At 46.7% G+C, this 16,595-nt stretch overlaps 1 protein-coding gene across 12 annotated transcripts in view; it reads right to left on the reverse strand.

Moving 5' to 3' along the window:
• LOC142580151 (uncharacterized) overlaps positions 1-16,595 on the reverse strand; it is a 750,235-nt gene that overhangs the window by 212,959 nt on the left and 520,681 nt on the right. For all 12 annotated transcript variants that reach the window (XR_012827590.1, XM_075690998.1, XM_075691004.1 and 9 more), the window contains 2 exons: positions 2,438-2,515; positions 361-544 (listed from right to left, as the gene is read on the reverse strand). Coding sequence is in view for 11 of the 12 variants with exons in the window: in XM_075690998.1 (XP_075547113.1) it covers positions 361-544; positions 2,438-2,515 (262 nt within the window). In the remaining variant the exon portion in view is untranslated. The remainder of the gene's footprint in view (positions 1-360; positions 545-2,437; positions 2,516-16,595) is intronic.

Consider the following 16,595-nt stretch of genomic DNA (forward strand, 5'->3'; position numbering starts at 1 on the left):
GATAACCCTGTCAATTTGGTTCAGTGACACATGTCTTTATACATACTCAGAGGTATGACAAAAACTCGTCTGGTCAGGTAGCATATAAGGAAAAGCACAAAACAATGCGTATGCATTGAAATGTCAGTTAACCTTTTACTTGGTCAGTGACCAAAGCCTTTGAGTTTCTGCCCCCTTTGTCTTTCTTTTTATTTGTGGTTAGAGCAATGAAAGTGCTCTTGCAAGAATCAGAAAGTCCTATTTTCAGAAGATGCTTTCCTCGAAAATTATGGTCAGAAGTGCACAGATTATCCCAGAGTCCAAGCGTGCATTCTCTTACACCTTTTGCAAGCTTCCGTTAAACGTGTGTACAGATGGTACCTCCTCTCCTGGTGGCAGGGGACACCATGCTGCAGCCCAAATGGCGCCACCTGGATAGAAGGTCACATGGCAGCTTTCTGGTGCGGACAGGCAGCCAAACAGAGGCAGCCGCTGCCACTCCTGCGTGGCAGGCTTTCCTGCACGCAGGGAGGGACTCTCCCGGAAACGGGGCAGCCGTGTCTCCCTGTTGTCAAAAGATTCACATCAATTTCAAATATTATTCAGAAGCCCAAAACCTAGAAACAGGAAAATATCTCCAAAAGACACACTGTTTCCACAGAATATGTGTTTTCTCAACTTGAAAGTCATGTAACAAGCTGAATAAATGAAAGCATTCCTGACAATATTAATAGCAGTGACAAAGAGCATTTATCTAGGGCCCCAAGAGAAGCAGACATTTGATACTTTCTTGGGGTTCTCAATTACATTGTATTTTTAAATGTCCCAAATTAAATAAAATAAGCTATGGGGTGCCAAAAGCCCAATCTGTTTATGTGGCATGCCTTAGCAGGGAAACACTGGTTTAATTTGGAGAAGCTTTAACATGCACCTAAATCCAAGCACACAAGTGTTTTTGCATTTCTTACCCATCAAAATGAGGCCAGGGTCGAACCCCCGAGCTCGGCAGCGCAACGCCAGAGCCACCGTCCCAACCTCAGCAATTGTTAAATTAAAGCTGTTGCGCAAAGCGACAAAGGGACAGGACTGGAATGAGAAAACAAAACACCACACTCCAGTCCTGTCGCTTTGCGCAACAGTTTTAATTATGTCTAACCAACTAGCCCACTGTGGAATTTTCCTTAGTAATTTATTTTTATCTTCAATGTTAAAAACTGAGCTTTCAAAACAATCTGCCACATAGAAAGCTTTTAAGCCAAGTAAGTAATAGGCCCACTTTCATTGGCCTACTAACAAAAAAGAAAAGAATGTTTAAAATATTCAATATTTCTGTCAAATTTCAAATACTGCCACTTTTTAAAAATTGAACACCCAGTCACTTTAAGAGGTTCCCGAGTAAGTATTCCTATGCAGTAAAAGAATATTAAAGACATTATATATCATTTCCTTTTTGGCAGTGCTATAAATCTTGAAATCCTGCCTTCACCGAGCATATTCTAATATACAAAATTTCCATATAGTCTTTGGGTACATAGGCCACTCTGCAATGTTTTGTTTGTTTGTTTGGTTCTTTCACTCTTACAAATGTCTTTGCTACACATGTATTGGGTTATCCATTTTAGTGGAAACAGACTTGTCAAAGGTTCGCTCTAGTACATACGGCAATTCTCTCACATCAGTTGATTACCTGAAGATATGGACAGTACTTGAAAGACAAATTATAGTGACATTAGAGAATGCAAAAATTTCGCTAATCAACATGACAAATAATCACCTTAAAGTACATGTCCAAAATACAGATTGAAGTGGAGCAGATGAAGTGACGATTGTTACAAAGGACTGTAGTAATGCAGCGAAAAAGAGACGTTATATTTCAAGTCCATTGTATTGAATATTAATGCCGCTTTATCTTGTGAAATGGTGGTTTATGATTACTGGAGCTCAGAGGTGTTTGCAAAAATTCAAAGAAAATCTGGTAGGCTGTATGGGGACACAGCTGCAGTGAGGTGCAGGATGAAAAAATCTAAATATAAATAAATAATAAATAAATAAACAGTATTTAAGGGGCCATCGTACAAACACACGGGCAGCACGGTTCCTGTCCGCCAATTTCTGGCCACTGGCTGCAGACATACCTTGCACAATGGCACAATCTTTACGCTGTCGAAAGAGGATGTACGGTGCTAGCTGCACCTATTGCCCGAGTGCATCGCCCATGACATCAGCTACAATTCACGCAAAATAGTGGTTGATAAAAACAAATGATTGTCTTAATGTTACCTTTCATGAGCAGTGACGATCAAACCTCTAGCACAAATGAGATGAGAGGCAAGTTCAACTCGGCTGCCACTGTACCGTTAAAAGCAGATTGATCTGATTAGAAGGTGAAGTGGTGGCACCTAGTCCTAGCTGCCATTGTCAACCCAACAACAAACAGCTGATGAAATAATATGCTCACGGCTGGTCCAAAAGTCGCCAGCCACTGGGAGTCCATCCGGGGTAGAGTGTCTCTTCCCAGCACTGGCTCTGCTTGTGCCTGCAAACAGTGAGGGAGAGACTATACTGCCTCTCCTGTCAGACGACCGAGGGGAGCAAAAGAAAAGTAAGCCCTCCTTTAATTAAAAATATACACCAGGGGCGTGCAATTATTCCAACATACCAACACGAATTAAATAATTCCACTAATTTCATTCCACTTAGTTTGATTTTTCAGTTAATTCGATCCCAGCCAAAGGTCCCAGCCAGTGCCCATGCATTTCTATCAGCCAAAGCTTTCGTTATTGCGATCCCAAAATTTGCCCTCGCCAGATAATTCCAACATGACCAGTCATGTGCCCGACTCCTAAGGTGGCAGCCATTGAGTTTCTAAGTAAGTGCCCTAGAGGGAAATGTGGCGCTAGTGCTTACAGGGGTTCTCCCGAGCGTTGCCTCAACCTACATGGGAACGATGGGAAGTACAGGCTTCGGATTGACTTCGGTCTTTAGACTAGTGGCGTAGTAAACGAAGCTACTCAAATATCATCGCGTAAAATCTCATTTTATTTCTGCAGTGTCTTATATAATGGACAACACGTTACATAAACTTTGTATGACTTTGTGACTGAAGCCCGGTTTACTATGGTTTACACCAGGACACACCAGGGCATGCATTCTTGTGCAATTCTGTTCCCAATTTATTTATTTATTTATTTTTACAACAGCAATAACAACCGTGCATGTACTTATATAAAAATACTCATCAAGTATTTATGGAAATAAAAATTTAGTATTGTGAGAAAGTGTTGCGCCCTAGAGAGGAATGCTACAAGTGTTGTCTGCTATGGCGCCTGCTCGCTGCAAACGCGACACTTTTCTCGCAGACGACAGGCACTTGCAAACTCTCTCGCTCTTTCGAAAGACTGTGTTGGCTGTCACGATTGCTGAACGTCTTCAAGTACATTTAAGCACATCTGCTGCACTGCTAGCACGGATGCTTGAGGCCTCCTACGAGTATGCTTCATTTGATTTTATGTTGACGTACCGCTTCCGAAGCGTTATGGTGTGGCTTTGCACTTACCCATTTTGTGATACTAGACTACAGCCAGGAAGCAGCAACCTTTCCTACCACAAGTAAGTTAGTGTTTGTTTCTCAAAGTCCTAAAACACGCATTTCAATGAGCACATAAACAAGCAATGCTTAATGAAGCCCTCAATAAAATTTGATTGTCAAGCCACTAGAAGTACAACTATGTCTTGAATCAGTAGTGCCTTCTTTTTCCTATTCTGAACTTTTATAAAGCATGTAACGCTACAGTGCCAACCTAACACACTTAACAAACCAAGGTCCAAACGGTCAAAACCTGTTCTTTCAATGTTCACAATGCCATCACTTTCTCGTCAGGGCTTCGACACCACACCGCGACACAAACACCATCCCAGCCGCTGGCGCAGTGTGCTATCGCCACTTCGAGCAACAGAACAAAGGGAGAGAGCTTTGCATTGCACTGTCCCACTGCAGGTTATAACAATTGCACTTGGAGCGAAACCAAAACTGCCAAAAAATACTTGTAGACTAGTCTGCCAGTCAACAGAATGCCAATCAATAGCCTGTACTTCCCATCATTCCCATGATGGTTCAACGATCGTAGCACCAGATTTCCCTCTAGTTATACTAATATGAAACTCTATGAGTGGCAGCATCTGTCTCGGCTGAGCTTAGGGCACAGTTAATGTGCTGAACACACGTCATCTACTGTCAAAAATGACTATTTTTGGCCTGCCCTATGAGAATTTTCAAGCAACACCTCACAGTGTCTAATTATGTATTTATGAGATTGCAATGTTCCCTTTTCTTCTTTAAGAAAAATTGAGCAGATAATTGCCTGCTCATGCAGTAAGACACGAAAACAAAACTGCCTTCGCGACGTTCTTATGCTTTACCACATAACAAGGATGTATTGCAGAGAAGTTGCTAAACATCCGCGTCCTATGCTTATTGTGCCTTTGCCCACTGTGCCTTTGCCCACAGATGAAGGGCACATTTGCATTTGCGGAAGCATGTCATCTAACTTCGCTTGGTTGACTGTGCAGGCACCGCTTTTTCTTCGTCCCGTGCGGACGTGATAAGCAGCCACCAGGGTTGAGCATCAACGTCGCCATGACTTCGACGTCATCGACGGACTCCACGACTATGACTTCGACGTCGACGACGGACGCTACGCCAATAGTCTCTTCAGTCGACGGTAAGATGCCCCCCATTGGACCGCGGACTCTGGTTTATTCAAGTAGAAGCGAAGTTCGCAGCACGACGCATCACAGCGGACCTTAACAAATACAACTACATCGTAAGCAGTCTCCCGCTGCCCATAGCCAGTGAAATATGGGATCTTTTATTTGACCCGCCTGCTGAAAAAGCATATGCAAAGTTAAAAGAAACCCTCATCTGCCATGTCATGCCCCCCGAGTTGCAGCTACTACAGCAATTGCTTCGCGACACAGGCCTCGGCGACCCTACTCTAAGTCAGCTGCTGCGGCACATGCAACTATTGTGCGGGAAAAGAATGAACACTGAAGATGGAGCATTATTCCGAGAACTCTTTTTGCAAAAGCTGCCATCAAGTGTCCACTTGGTTGTCGCTGTGTCAGAGCAGAAAGACCTACCCGTGGTTGCCGAGCTTGCCGATCGGCTCATGGCGATCACTACGCCCACATCACTGGCTGCCGTGCGAGTACCACAGGCTCAGGACGAACTTCAGCAAATGCGTGATGATATTTCTCGACTTACCGAGACGTTATCAGCTTTGCACACAAGCAGGAAAGCACAAAATTTAAGCGAGCTAAACATGTCGCTATCACAACCCCAGCGGGAGTATATATGCTGGTATCATTGGCGGTTCGGGAATGCTGCGCATAACTGTGCTCCACCCTGCGCGCGCTCTGGGAACGACTCTGGAAACGTGACCAGGCTCTGGAAGCTCTGGTCACGCTCAGTGCGTAGAAGCACTGAGCGTGACCAGTGCTTCTACGTTGCCTTCAAGTTGTCCCTCGGTATTTTTGTTACCGACTGTAACAACGGGGCCTGTTTCTTAGTCGACACAGGCGCTGAGGTGAGCATGATACCCACGTCACAAGCCGAAAGGAAGAACCCTAGTACATCGCTACTCAAAGCCGTCAATAACACGGTGATACGAACATACGGACATCGTTCGCTCCCGGTGAACTTCGGTTTCAACAGAACGTTCAAATGGGTGTTCATAGCCACTGACGTCAAGTTCGCCATATTGGGCGCTGACTTTCTTCAATACTTTGGTCTGTTGGCTGATGTTCGGAACAAACGGCTTTAGGATCCTGTATGTCGTGCAGTGGTACAAGGCAAGCCGTGTTTGCGTCCTCCTCTCAGCCCGGCATTACTCCGTCCGTCCACAGAATCGCGCTTCACCACCATAGTACAAGAGTTCCCAGAGCTGACGCGACAGCAACAAGCATTCGCTGAAGTGAAACACGATGTTCAGCATCACATAGAAACAACAGGACCACCGGTCTACGCGTGGCCTTGGCGTCTTTCACCCGAAAAGCTATGGCTAGCCCGACAGGTGTTTTCGCATATGATGGAACTTGACATAGTACGCCCTTCGTCCAGCCCATGTGCGTCGCCTCTGCACATGGTCCCGAAATCAAGAGGCAGCGATTGGCGTCCTTGTGGGGATTATAGGGCACTAAACTGTGTGACTGTACCGGACCGTTAGCCAGTGCCACATGTCCAGACCTCACCTCTTGCCTGCATGGCGCTAACACCTTCTCAAAAATAGATCTGGTGAGAGCATACCATCAGATACCTGTAGCACCAGAGGATGTTCCCAAGACTGCAATAACAACGCCATTTAGAACGTTCGAATTTCTACGGATGCCTTTAGGCTTAAGGGATGCAGGCCAAACTTTTCAACGGTTTATGAATGGCGTTGTCCGGGGCCTCAACTTTCCGGGGCCTCAAGGTTTACCTGGGTGATCTGCTGATTGCTAGCCGCACGCCTGAAGAGCACGAGTCATCTACGCTGCGTGCTACAGCGACTAGCAGAGCATGGCATCATTATCAACACGGCCAAGTGCGCGTTTGGGGTACTGTGGCTACCATTCTTGGGCCACAGCATTTCAAGCTCGGAAGTGCAACCACATCAGGACTAGGTCGAAGCAGTACGACGGTTTCCAAGGCCAAAAACAATCCGCCAGCTCCGAGAGTTCCTGGGACTCGTTGTAAACTTTTACCATAGGTTCGTTCCGAAGTGCGCCCACATCCTTCACCCGCTGCACAGCCTACTAGCAGCATCAGGAGCTAATGCAAGCGCCATTCAGTGGAATGACCAAGCTGTAGAAGCATTCCTGCATATTAAGGAGGCTCTCGCAAGTGCTGCTCTGCTCGCATACCCGCAGCCCGGCGTTCCGCAATGAATAATGGTAGACGCCTCCGACGCAGCTATTGGAGTCGTATTGCAGCAGAAGTCGAGTGGAAGGTGGCGACCGATTTCCTTCTTCTCAAGAAATTTTGGTCCATCTGAACGACAGTACAGTACCTTTGGTAGGGAGCTCCTGGCCATATACGCTGCTATACGACATTTCCGCCACTATTTAGAAGGGCGAGCATTCTTTGTACTCACGGATCCCAAGACGCTGACCTACACATTGCGCGCAATCAACTTAGATACGGGTGCACACGTGGCACGAGAGCTCTGCCAAATGTCATACATCGCAGAAGTCACGACAGATATACGCCATGTCAGCGGGAAGGACAATGCAGCGGCAGATGCTCTTTCGCGCAGCCTAGTGAACGCCATCAGCCTACCGAGCGTCATCAACTTCACCACACTAATGACGGCTCAACGCAGAGACAGGGAGTTGAAACACCTACTGAAGTCCACAACCAGTGTCTTGAAGCTGCAATGGGTTGATGGATTGACAGGATCTGTATGCTTTGACACGTCCACAGGTAGGGCCAGGCCGTTCGTGCCCCGATCTTCGCCGCAACATTTATTAATTGCTGCACGGCCTGTCGCATCCGGGGATCCGTAGTGGTAACCAGCCCCTACTCCCTGAAGTCATGCTAGCTCTTTTTGAGCTACTCGATGCACGATTAAGTTGATGCCATCGCAGGCAGTGATGTCCATACTTGCAACTGCCGTGATGTTGTCCAAGCGCCTGAACTTCGGTAAGATCCTTCGGATCTTCAGAGCTTCGAACGTGCGATATTGCTGCCTGAATTCGGAAAGAGTGTTCAGGTTTTCTTTCATTATTAAAAAATTGTGGATATCCTCAGCGATGGCTTTTAACAGGTGCCTTACTTTGTATTCATCCTACATATTCGCATTTACAATTTTGCATAGCTTCAATATTTCTTCAATATATGTCGTACATGTTTCAGAAGGCAATTGGGCTCTGCGCGAAAGTGTGTGTTCCGCTTTATTCTTCTTGTAATCGGAGTCGCTAAAACAGGCTTTCAATTTCTGGACAAAAGTTTCCCAAGTGGCCAGCACGCATTCATGATTGTCAAACCAAAGTAGAGCGGTACCGGCGAATGGAGCGGTACTCCACCCGTCATGCCGGCTTACTCTTTGTAGCATCTCAGCCAGTCATCCACGTCTTCATTTGTTTTACCTAATAATGTATGTGGTTTCGGCTTCCAGTAGCTACGATAGCTTGCTCTATGGCTGGCTTGAATGGTGCCTTCTTTGATGGTGTTCACTGAATGGCGTGCTTGGGCATCAGCCATGCTTGTTGGCTTTGGTGGTAGTTCAGCCAGGCGTCTGCTTCTTCGAAGGTCCTGTAGGACTGGGTTGTCCAGGGCGACCAGTACCCAGCACCTCCACCACTTGTTACGAATGAAGAATGGGTTTATTTACAGAGAAAATGATAGAGAAGACATGGGATGGTCTAAAACAGCTGATCACTCCGAGAACCTCGCACTGCTTCTTTTTTCTCTTACACGCTCCTCCGGTGCGGCGTTACACTATTCATAGCGAAATATTTAGCGCGCACAATCGACAAGGACACAGTGAAGGGGGACACACGAGCGCTTAATTCCCTTCACTTAATTACCCCTTCACTGTATCCTTGTCGATTGTGTGTGCTAAATATTTCACTATGGATTCGTACCAACTTGCCCAACTATCAGTTCTGCGGCGTTACAATATGTTTATAGGCACAAAGCTATATTTACAATTTCTAGCCTACAACCTTCGTTTAGCTGGCCCGTACTATGCAGAATGATAAAAAGAAAGTGAAAGGAAAGTAGACACTAGAAAAAAAAGAAAAAGAGAAAAAGCACTAGTTGATGATCAGTATCGCTCAAGGTTCCATCCATTTCAGTCTCAATCTGTCTTTGTTATTACAGGTGTGTTCGGCCGAGGTAGTGAGCACCACAGACTTCAGGTCATCCAGCGAGGCGGCTCTCAAAGCAGCGGCCTGCACTCGCATGTCAGCCACGACAGAAGCGGCAGTGATGAACCACTTACGACGCCTATGGCCGCCATCAGCAGCATTGACCATTATACATGGAGAAAGGTTACACCGAGCCATTGTTGAAAGTATCAGTGGGAAGAAGGCTACCACGTGCAACAAAACAACAATAGTGTCAGGCCCAACTCATCCTGAAAAAGAAGGGGGGAGAGGGCATTTTCGTCAACTACAGCAGACCATCTGTCATAGCGTCGCAACAGGGACAGACCGGAACATGCTGCGACGGCGAAGAGGAGATTCTTTTTCCTTTTTCCAAACATGACTGCGTGGTGTCGCCTGGTGGGAGAACCTGAAATACACGCAAGGTGGCGGCCATGACACCTTGACCTTAAGGAGGAAATGCAGCAAGAACTTAAAATATTTATTTTTATTTATTTGGACAATACTGTTAGCCTCATTCAGAGGCTGTTACAGGAAAGGGCCAAAATGAAACGCAAAAGCAGAAACAAGCAAATGAAGGCTCAGGAACCTAAATAAAGAATTAAGAGAAGAAATAGCTCCAATAAAACAAGTCACAGCTTGAATACTAAGTGACAATAATTGTACAGGGTAGAAAAGGCACAGTATACAAGTTATACAAAGTAAATACAAAAACAAGGCATTTATGGCGTATATTCACACGAGCAAAAAAATTACACAAATGAAAAAGCGAAGATTAATACATGGCAAGAGTCAAGAGGGATGAGCAGGGCTTAGAGTGGATAGAAAATCTTCAAGTGATGGGCTGTTGACTGTATCATCTGTTAGTACATTCCATTCCTTGGCTGCTAGCAGAAAGAAGGAATACTTAAATGTATTGCAATGAAATCTTAACTACGTTAATTGTTTAGAGTGCTTTGTGTGCATCTTTTTTGTAGATGAAGGTGACAGGTATTGGTTTATGTCAACTTTAAGGGCACCACTGAAAAGTAGGTAGAGGAACTTATGGCACAAGGAATGGGCTCAATTGCTGATAGTGGTAAGACCAGCTTTATTAACACTTTGAAGGTTTTTGCCGTACATGTACGGCGGTGGTTTTCTGTCCCGCAAGGTCTTTGTTGTACAGGTACGGTTTCGTCCCTCCATTTGAAATTTCGTGCCATAATGACGATGCGTGCTCACTGGGAGTTGCTGCCACCCCTTAGGACTTACAAGAAGTGTTTGAAATTTGTGCTACCTTCTTGGGGAGATAAACAGAACTGATTTCTAGCTTCAGTGCATTGCGCAGACTGCGGCAACACCCCTTTTGCGGTTTCGGTTTCGCCGCGTGATCGCAATGGAGGCGCGCGAAACATCATTTTTCTCTTTGTCAGCACTCTCTTGCAGGGCGGTGGAAGTTGATTTCTATTTTGATTGGTGCTGCTCTTAGCTTCTTTATCACTGCCGCTCGCGAGGGATTCTCGGTCTCAGTGGCAACACGTTTTCGCGGTTTCGGTTGCGCCACGTGATCGCAACGGAGGCGCGCGAAACGTGATTTTTCTTTGTCAGCACGCTCTCGTAGGGGCAGCGGAAGTTGATCTATATCTTGATTGGCGCTGCTCTTAGCTTGTTTATCACCACCATTCACGAGGTATTCTCGCTCTCTGCGGCAAAGCGCTTACGCCGCTTACGCGAGAGGGTGCCTCAGACCTCTGCCCAAGGCAGCCACACGCAGAGATGTCATGTGTGCATTGTGGGGTCCTCCTCGTGCTCTTGGGACATAGGAACGACAACACAGTAGTGCAAACAATCACAAGGGCATTTATTGTACCTTTCATAGATCAATGCCTGCTAGCCGAGTTGCTATCCACAAAACATGCCGATGGGCGCGCGACAAATCTGATGATGATGATGATGATGTGTGGAGTTCTATGGCGCAAGGGCCAGGTGTGGCCAAAGAGCGCCATGTCTGTGGTAATGAGTTTGCGGTGTAATTATGATTGCTATGAAGTTGGTGTCAGGTGGCTGTAAAGAGGCCTTAAAATATACGCTCAAAAGTGCGTAAAATCTGTATGATAAAATTATGGCGATGACGTATGACTTGTACTATGAAAATTTAGATGCATATAAAAATAATGATACGATAGGTAAAATATGTCAGGATTATAAGAAATACCAGAGCACTACTGCCTCCTTAGAGCCCTTCAAGCACAAGGGCCTGGAGGCATGTGCTACGCAAAAACAATTATCGCAGTGGCATCCTCTCGAGAGAGGAGGCGCTACGAATTCATGGGACTAATAACATGTAAGACGACATCTCTGAGGAAACCTAGGACTGTGTCTGTGTTAAAAAGCGGTTCTGGGCCGAGGAACATTACTGGATGAAGAGGGATGTGCTGTCTGTAAGCTAAGGAAAAATGTTTCATTCTTTCAGATTCGGCTTCCCGACACTCCAGAAGGACGTGGAGCACGGTCAGCCTCTCCCCGCATCTACCACAGGTTGGAGGTTCACTTCCAGTAAGCAGATAATTATGGGTGCCGAACGTGTGTCCTATTCTGAGACGACAGAATAGGACATCTGTTCGGCGCGATTTTGTAGCAGAGGGCCAGAATCCTAACTGTGGTTTTATCAGGTGGAGCTTATTATTCGTTTCCGCGTCCCACATGCGTTGCCAGTGGTCCCGCAATCTCCTTCGCAAGAAAGGCCTCAGGTCTGTGACAGGCACCGCAGCGGTAGGGTTTACATTTTGCGATGCGATTGACGTGGCCATCTCGTCCGCCAGAACGTTACCCTCAATGCTCCTGTGGCCAGGCACCCAGCATATAATGATACGCTGGTTAGATATGTACGCTTTACACAAGACGGTGTAGAGTTCACAAAGTACAGGATTTTTGTGTGTATAGACTGACATCAAGGCCTTCACGACGCTTAGGGAGTCTGTATAGATCGCTGCTTTTGGAAGTTTTGATTTTCTTATATGCTTCACAGCAGAAAGTAATGCGTAGGCCTCAGCCGTAAATATGCTTGTTTCCGGATGCAGTACGTCGGATTCCGAGAAGGATGGGCCGACGGCTGCATAGGATACCCCGGCGTTTGACTTCGAAGCGTCTGTGTAGAACTCTGCACAGGAATGCTTGTGCTGGAGTTCTAGGAAATGCATTCTGATTTCGGCCTCAGGAGCGTGCTTTGTAACTTGAATGAAAGATGTGTCGCATTGTATCAGCTGCCACTCCCAAGGAGGTAGCAGCTTGGCTGGATGCATTAGGCGAAGCTCGGGGAGTGGGACATGTATCTCATCACTAAGCTCCCTCACTCGAAGCGAGAAAGGCTTTCTTACAGAAGGACGATTATGGAATAGTGTAGTGCAGGTCATATCGTTAACAGTGTTAAAACATGGATGTTGATGATTGCAGTGTATTTTTAGGAAATATGTAAGGCTGATGTAAGTTCTCTGTAGATGGAGCGACCATTCATTTGATTCCGCGTATAAGCTTTCAATCGGGCTTGTTCTGAAAGCACCAGTGGCTAAGCGGATACCTAGATGGTGGATAGGATCTAGGATCTTTAGTGCGCTCGGAGCGGCAGAGTTATATACGAAGGCACCATAGTCCAATCGTGATCGAATTAGGCTCTTATAAACATTCATCAGACACTTCCTGTCGCTACCCCATGTTGAGTGGGATAGAACTTTAAGCAAGTTCATTGTCCTTAGGCATTTTTCTTTAAGATATTTAATGTGCTGTATAAAAGTGAGCTTCGAGTCAAGTATAATACCTAAAAATTTGTGTTCTTTGTTGACAGGTATTTGATGTCCACTCAGTTGAACACAAGGATCTGGAACCAGGCCTCTCTTTCTAGTAAAAAGAACACAAGAGCTTTTGTGGGGGTTGATCTTAAATCCGTTTTCGTCAGCCCACTTGCAAACCTTGTTCAGGCCCTGCTGTACCTGTCTCTCGCATACTGCGAGGTTGCAGGATTTAAAGCCTATTTGTATATCGTCGACGTATACGGAATAAGAAATGGCCGGTGGCAGTGAAGCACGTAGTGTGTTCATCTTAACAATGAAAAGAGTGCAGCTGAGCACACCTCCCTGGGGTACACCAGTTTCCTGCGTAAAAGGACGTGACAGTGCATTACCGACTTTTACTCGGAAGGTACGGTTGGACAAATAGCTATCTATTAGGGCGAGCATATTGCCACGGATGCCCATTCCCGACAAGTCTCTCAAGATTCCGTAGCGCCACGCTGTGTCGTACGCCTTCTCCATATCGAGGAACACGGATAAGAAATATTGCTTATGTAGAAAGGCGTCGCGAATGTTTCCCTCCATGCGCACAAGGTGATCAATTGTAGCCCGCCCTTCCCTGAAGCCACACTGAAAGGGATCAAGCATTTGGTTTAATTCCAGGAAATGTATGAGTCGCCGATTAACCATTTTCTCAAACAGCTTACAAATGCAACTTGTGAGGGCTATCGGGCGGTAACTGGACGCCAACGAAGGATCTTTACCTTGCTTCAGAATGGGAATCACAATCGCTTCTCTCCATGCAAGTGGAAGATATCCAGCAGCCCAAATAGTGTTAAAAAGTGCAAGTAAAGTCAATTGTGTATCAGTGTGTACGTTCTTAATTATGTCGTACATGATTCTGTCAGGTCCTGGTGCAGAGCTCTTGCATGTGATCAAGGCAGCTCTTAGCTCGGCAATGCTAAAGGGACGGTTGTAAGGCTCATTCTCTCGACCTTTTCTTGGTAATGGCTTACGTTCTTCTGTTTCTTTGTGTTTGAGAAAGGATTGTGTGTAATTTGTTGGACTTGACACGCTCTCAAAATATTCCCCAAGTGAGTCGGCCTGGTCTTGCAGTGTATCTCCCTGTGTGTTTACCAGGGGGAGTGAATGTGTTTGCCGCCCTCTAATCCTATTTACTCTGTTCCAGGCTTTGGCCTCATCCCTAAACGAGTTAATACTTGATAAAAACTTGTGCCAGCTTTCTCTTCTGGCCTGTCGGCGGGTTCGCCTGCCTTGGGACTTTATTTTTTTAAAGTTCATAAGATTCTGTGCAGTGGGAGAAGCGCGTAGCAACCCCCACGCCTTGTTCTGATTCTTACGGGCGATCCTACATTCGCTGTTCCACCACGGCACACGTCTTTTGCATGCCAGACCACTCACTTCGGATATGCATTTAGATGTGACATCTATGATGAATGCTGTAAAGAACTCGACTGCAGCATCAATTCCTAACGGAGACAAGTCAGCCCATGAGATACTAGACAGAGATCGAAATTTCTCCCAATCAGCTGTCTCAACCTTCCATCTAGGAGCGTGTGGTGGATATTCATTTTCTTTCGGTGATCTTAGCAGTATAGGGAAGTGGTCGCTGCCGTAAGGGTTGTCGGTAACTTCCCATTCAAGTTCAGGCAGTACAGACGGGGAGACTATGCTTAGGTCTATGGAAGAATAGGTTCTATTTGCAAGAGAGTAATATGTGTGTTCCTTTTTATTCAACAGACAAGCACCAGAAGAAAAGAGGAACTGTTCGAGAAGACGTCCTCGCGCATCTATACGAGGGTCGCCCCACAGGTAGTTATGTGCATTGAAATCGCCAAGAACAACGTAGGGTTCTGGCAATTCATCAATAAAGGACTGAAATTCATGTTTGCTTAGTTTATAATGTGGGGGTATATAAAGTGAGCAAATAGTGATAAGCTTGTTTAGCAGAATGACTCGAACCGCCACTGCCTCAAGGGCCGTTCGTAGCTGCAAACGTTGACAGGCTATGCTTTTTTGAATTATAATTGCAACACCGCCCGATGATGCGAGAGCATCATCGCGATCTTTGCGAATAGTAACGTGTTGTCGAAGAAAATTTGTGTGTTTTGGTTTTAAGTGTGTTTCCTGTAAACACAGCACTTTCGGATTGTGTTTATGGATAAGTTCTTGCACGTCATCGAGATTCCTAAGAAGACCTCTGACATTCCATTGAATGATTTGTGTATCCATATTTAAAGAAAAATTTGTGCTGTGTTTACGGAAATTGAGGTGATGCCGCTTAGGTTACAGAGCTCTTTCGAGGCCCTGTAACGGGGGTTCTGCCCTTTCTGGAGCGTTCGAGGGAGCCTCGCCGCTCCTTAGGCGCTTGGTGCGCCTTGAGAATAGGTGTAGTGTCCATTGCCTCTTGTGAGGCGCCGGACACCTGCTCTTGCGAGCGAGAAGTTTCCTGAGAGGGTCCCGCCTTGGAGGGCAAGACCCCTGCGCCCACCAGCCCGGAGGTCGATGGGGCACCCTGCGGGATTTGGCTGCGCCGGCTGTTGCCAGCGCTGGGAGGGGCCGGGGATGTTGGCGCAGCCTCGGCTGTGCCCACCTTCGGGGTCGATGGTCCCCTCTGCTGTGTTGACGGAGCAGCGCTAGCTGCAACCGCCGCGGGGGCAGATGGCGTAGCTGCCGACTCACTGCCTGTGGGTCGGACAGCCGCCGGAGGCCTTTGTGACGCTGCCCCCTTACGCGCCACATCGGCAAAGCTGCTCTTAGACAGGTATGACACCCGCCTCCGTGCCTCTTTGAAAGTGATATTTTCTTTTACTTTTATGGTCACAATTTCTTTTTCTTTTTTCCAGGACGGGCAGGCGCGCGAGTATGCGGCATGCTCGCCATCACAGTTGACACAGTGTGGGGTGTTCTGGCACGTTTCGGAGGAGTGTTCATTGTCACTGCACTTGGCACAAGTCAGCCGGCCTCGACAGTTCTGTGAACTGTGGCCGAAACGTTGGCACTTAAAGCATCTGAGAGGATTGGGAACGTATGGTCGAACACGAAGTTTGATATAACCAGCCTCGATGGACTCGGGAAGGACACTAGAGCCGAAAGTGAGTATCAGGTGTTTCGTCTTGATCTCTTTTCCATCTCGCCTCATCTTAATTCGTTTAACATTTATAACATTCTGGTCACTGAAGCCCTCCAAGAGTTCAGCCTCAGTGAGCTCCATCAAGTCATCGTCAGAGACAACACCACGGGTGGTGTTCATCGTGCGGTGCGGGGTTATAATTATCTGGGTTTCCCCAAATGACACTAGTGTTGACAATTTTTCATATTGTTTTTGATCGCGGAGCTCCAAGAGGAGATCCCCGCTTGCCATCCTCGACGCCTTATATCCAGGACCAAAGGCTTCAGTCAATGACTTCGAAACAAGGAAGGGTGAGATAGTTCTTACTGGTTTATCTGGTTTTGCAGAATGGATAACATGGAAACGCGGGAACGATTCTTTTTGGCGGCCAAAAAATTGAAAGACTTCATCGGTGCGCCCTCTTTTCTGAGGGCGATCAGGTAGTGAAGGGAAGGAAGTAGCCATGTGCGGACGTGTAGTTTTCGGCAGCAACGCCAGCCACCCACCATGGAGTCCAACAAGGGGACGCTGCAGGGCCTGAAAAACAGGGCCTGCAAACGCCAGCTGTACGTTGCCACTATAACCCAATATGACATAACCAAGGTTGGCTACTCACACAAGGTTAACCCTTGCTGCCAGGAAGGTCGGAAGTAATAAAGAAATGAGAAGGAGACAGGAAAGGCGGAAAGTAAGGGAAAGACGAAGGTAATAGGGAGAGAGAGACAGGAAAAGGCAACTACCGATTTCCCCCGGGTGGGTCAGTCCGGGGGTGCCGTCTACGTGAAGCAGAGGCCAAAGAGGTGTGTTGCCTCCGCCGGGGGGCCTTAAAGGTCCAAACACCCGGCATCGGCTCA

Source organism: Dermacentor variabilis, chromosome 4, assembly GCF_050947875.1.
Source record: "Dermacentor variabilis isolate Ectoservices chromosome 4, ASM5094787v1, whole genome shotgun sequence".
Lineage (NCBI taxonomy): Eukaryota > Metazoa > Arthropoda > Arachnida > Ixodida > Ixodidae > Dermacentor > Dermacentor variabilis.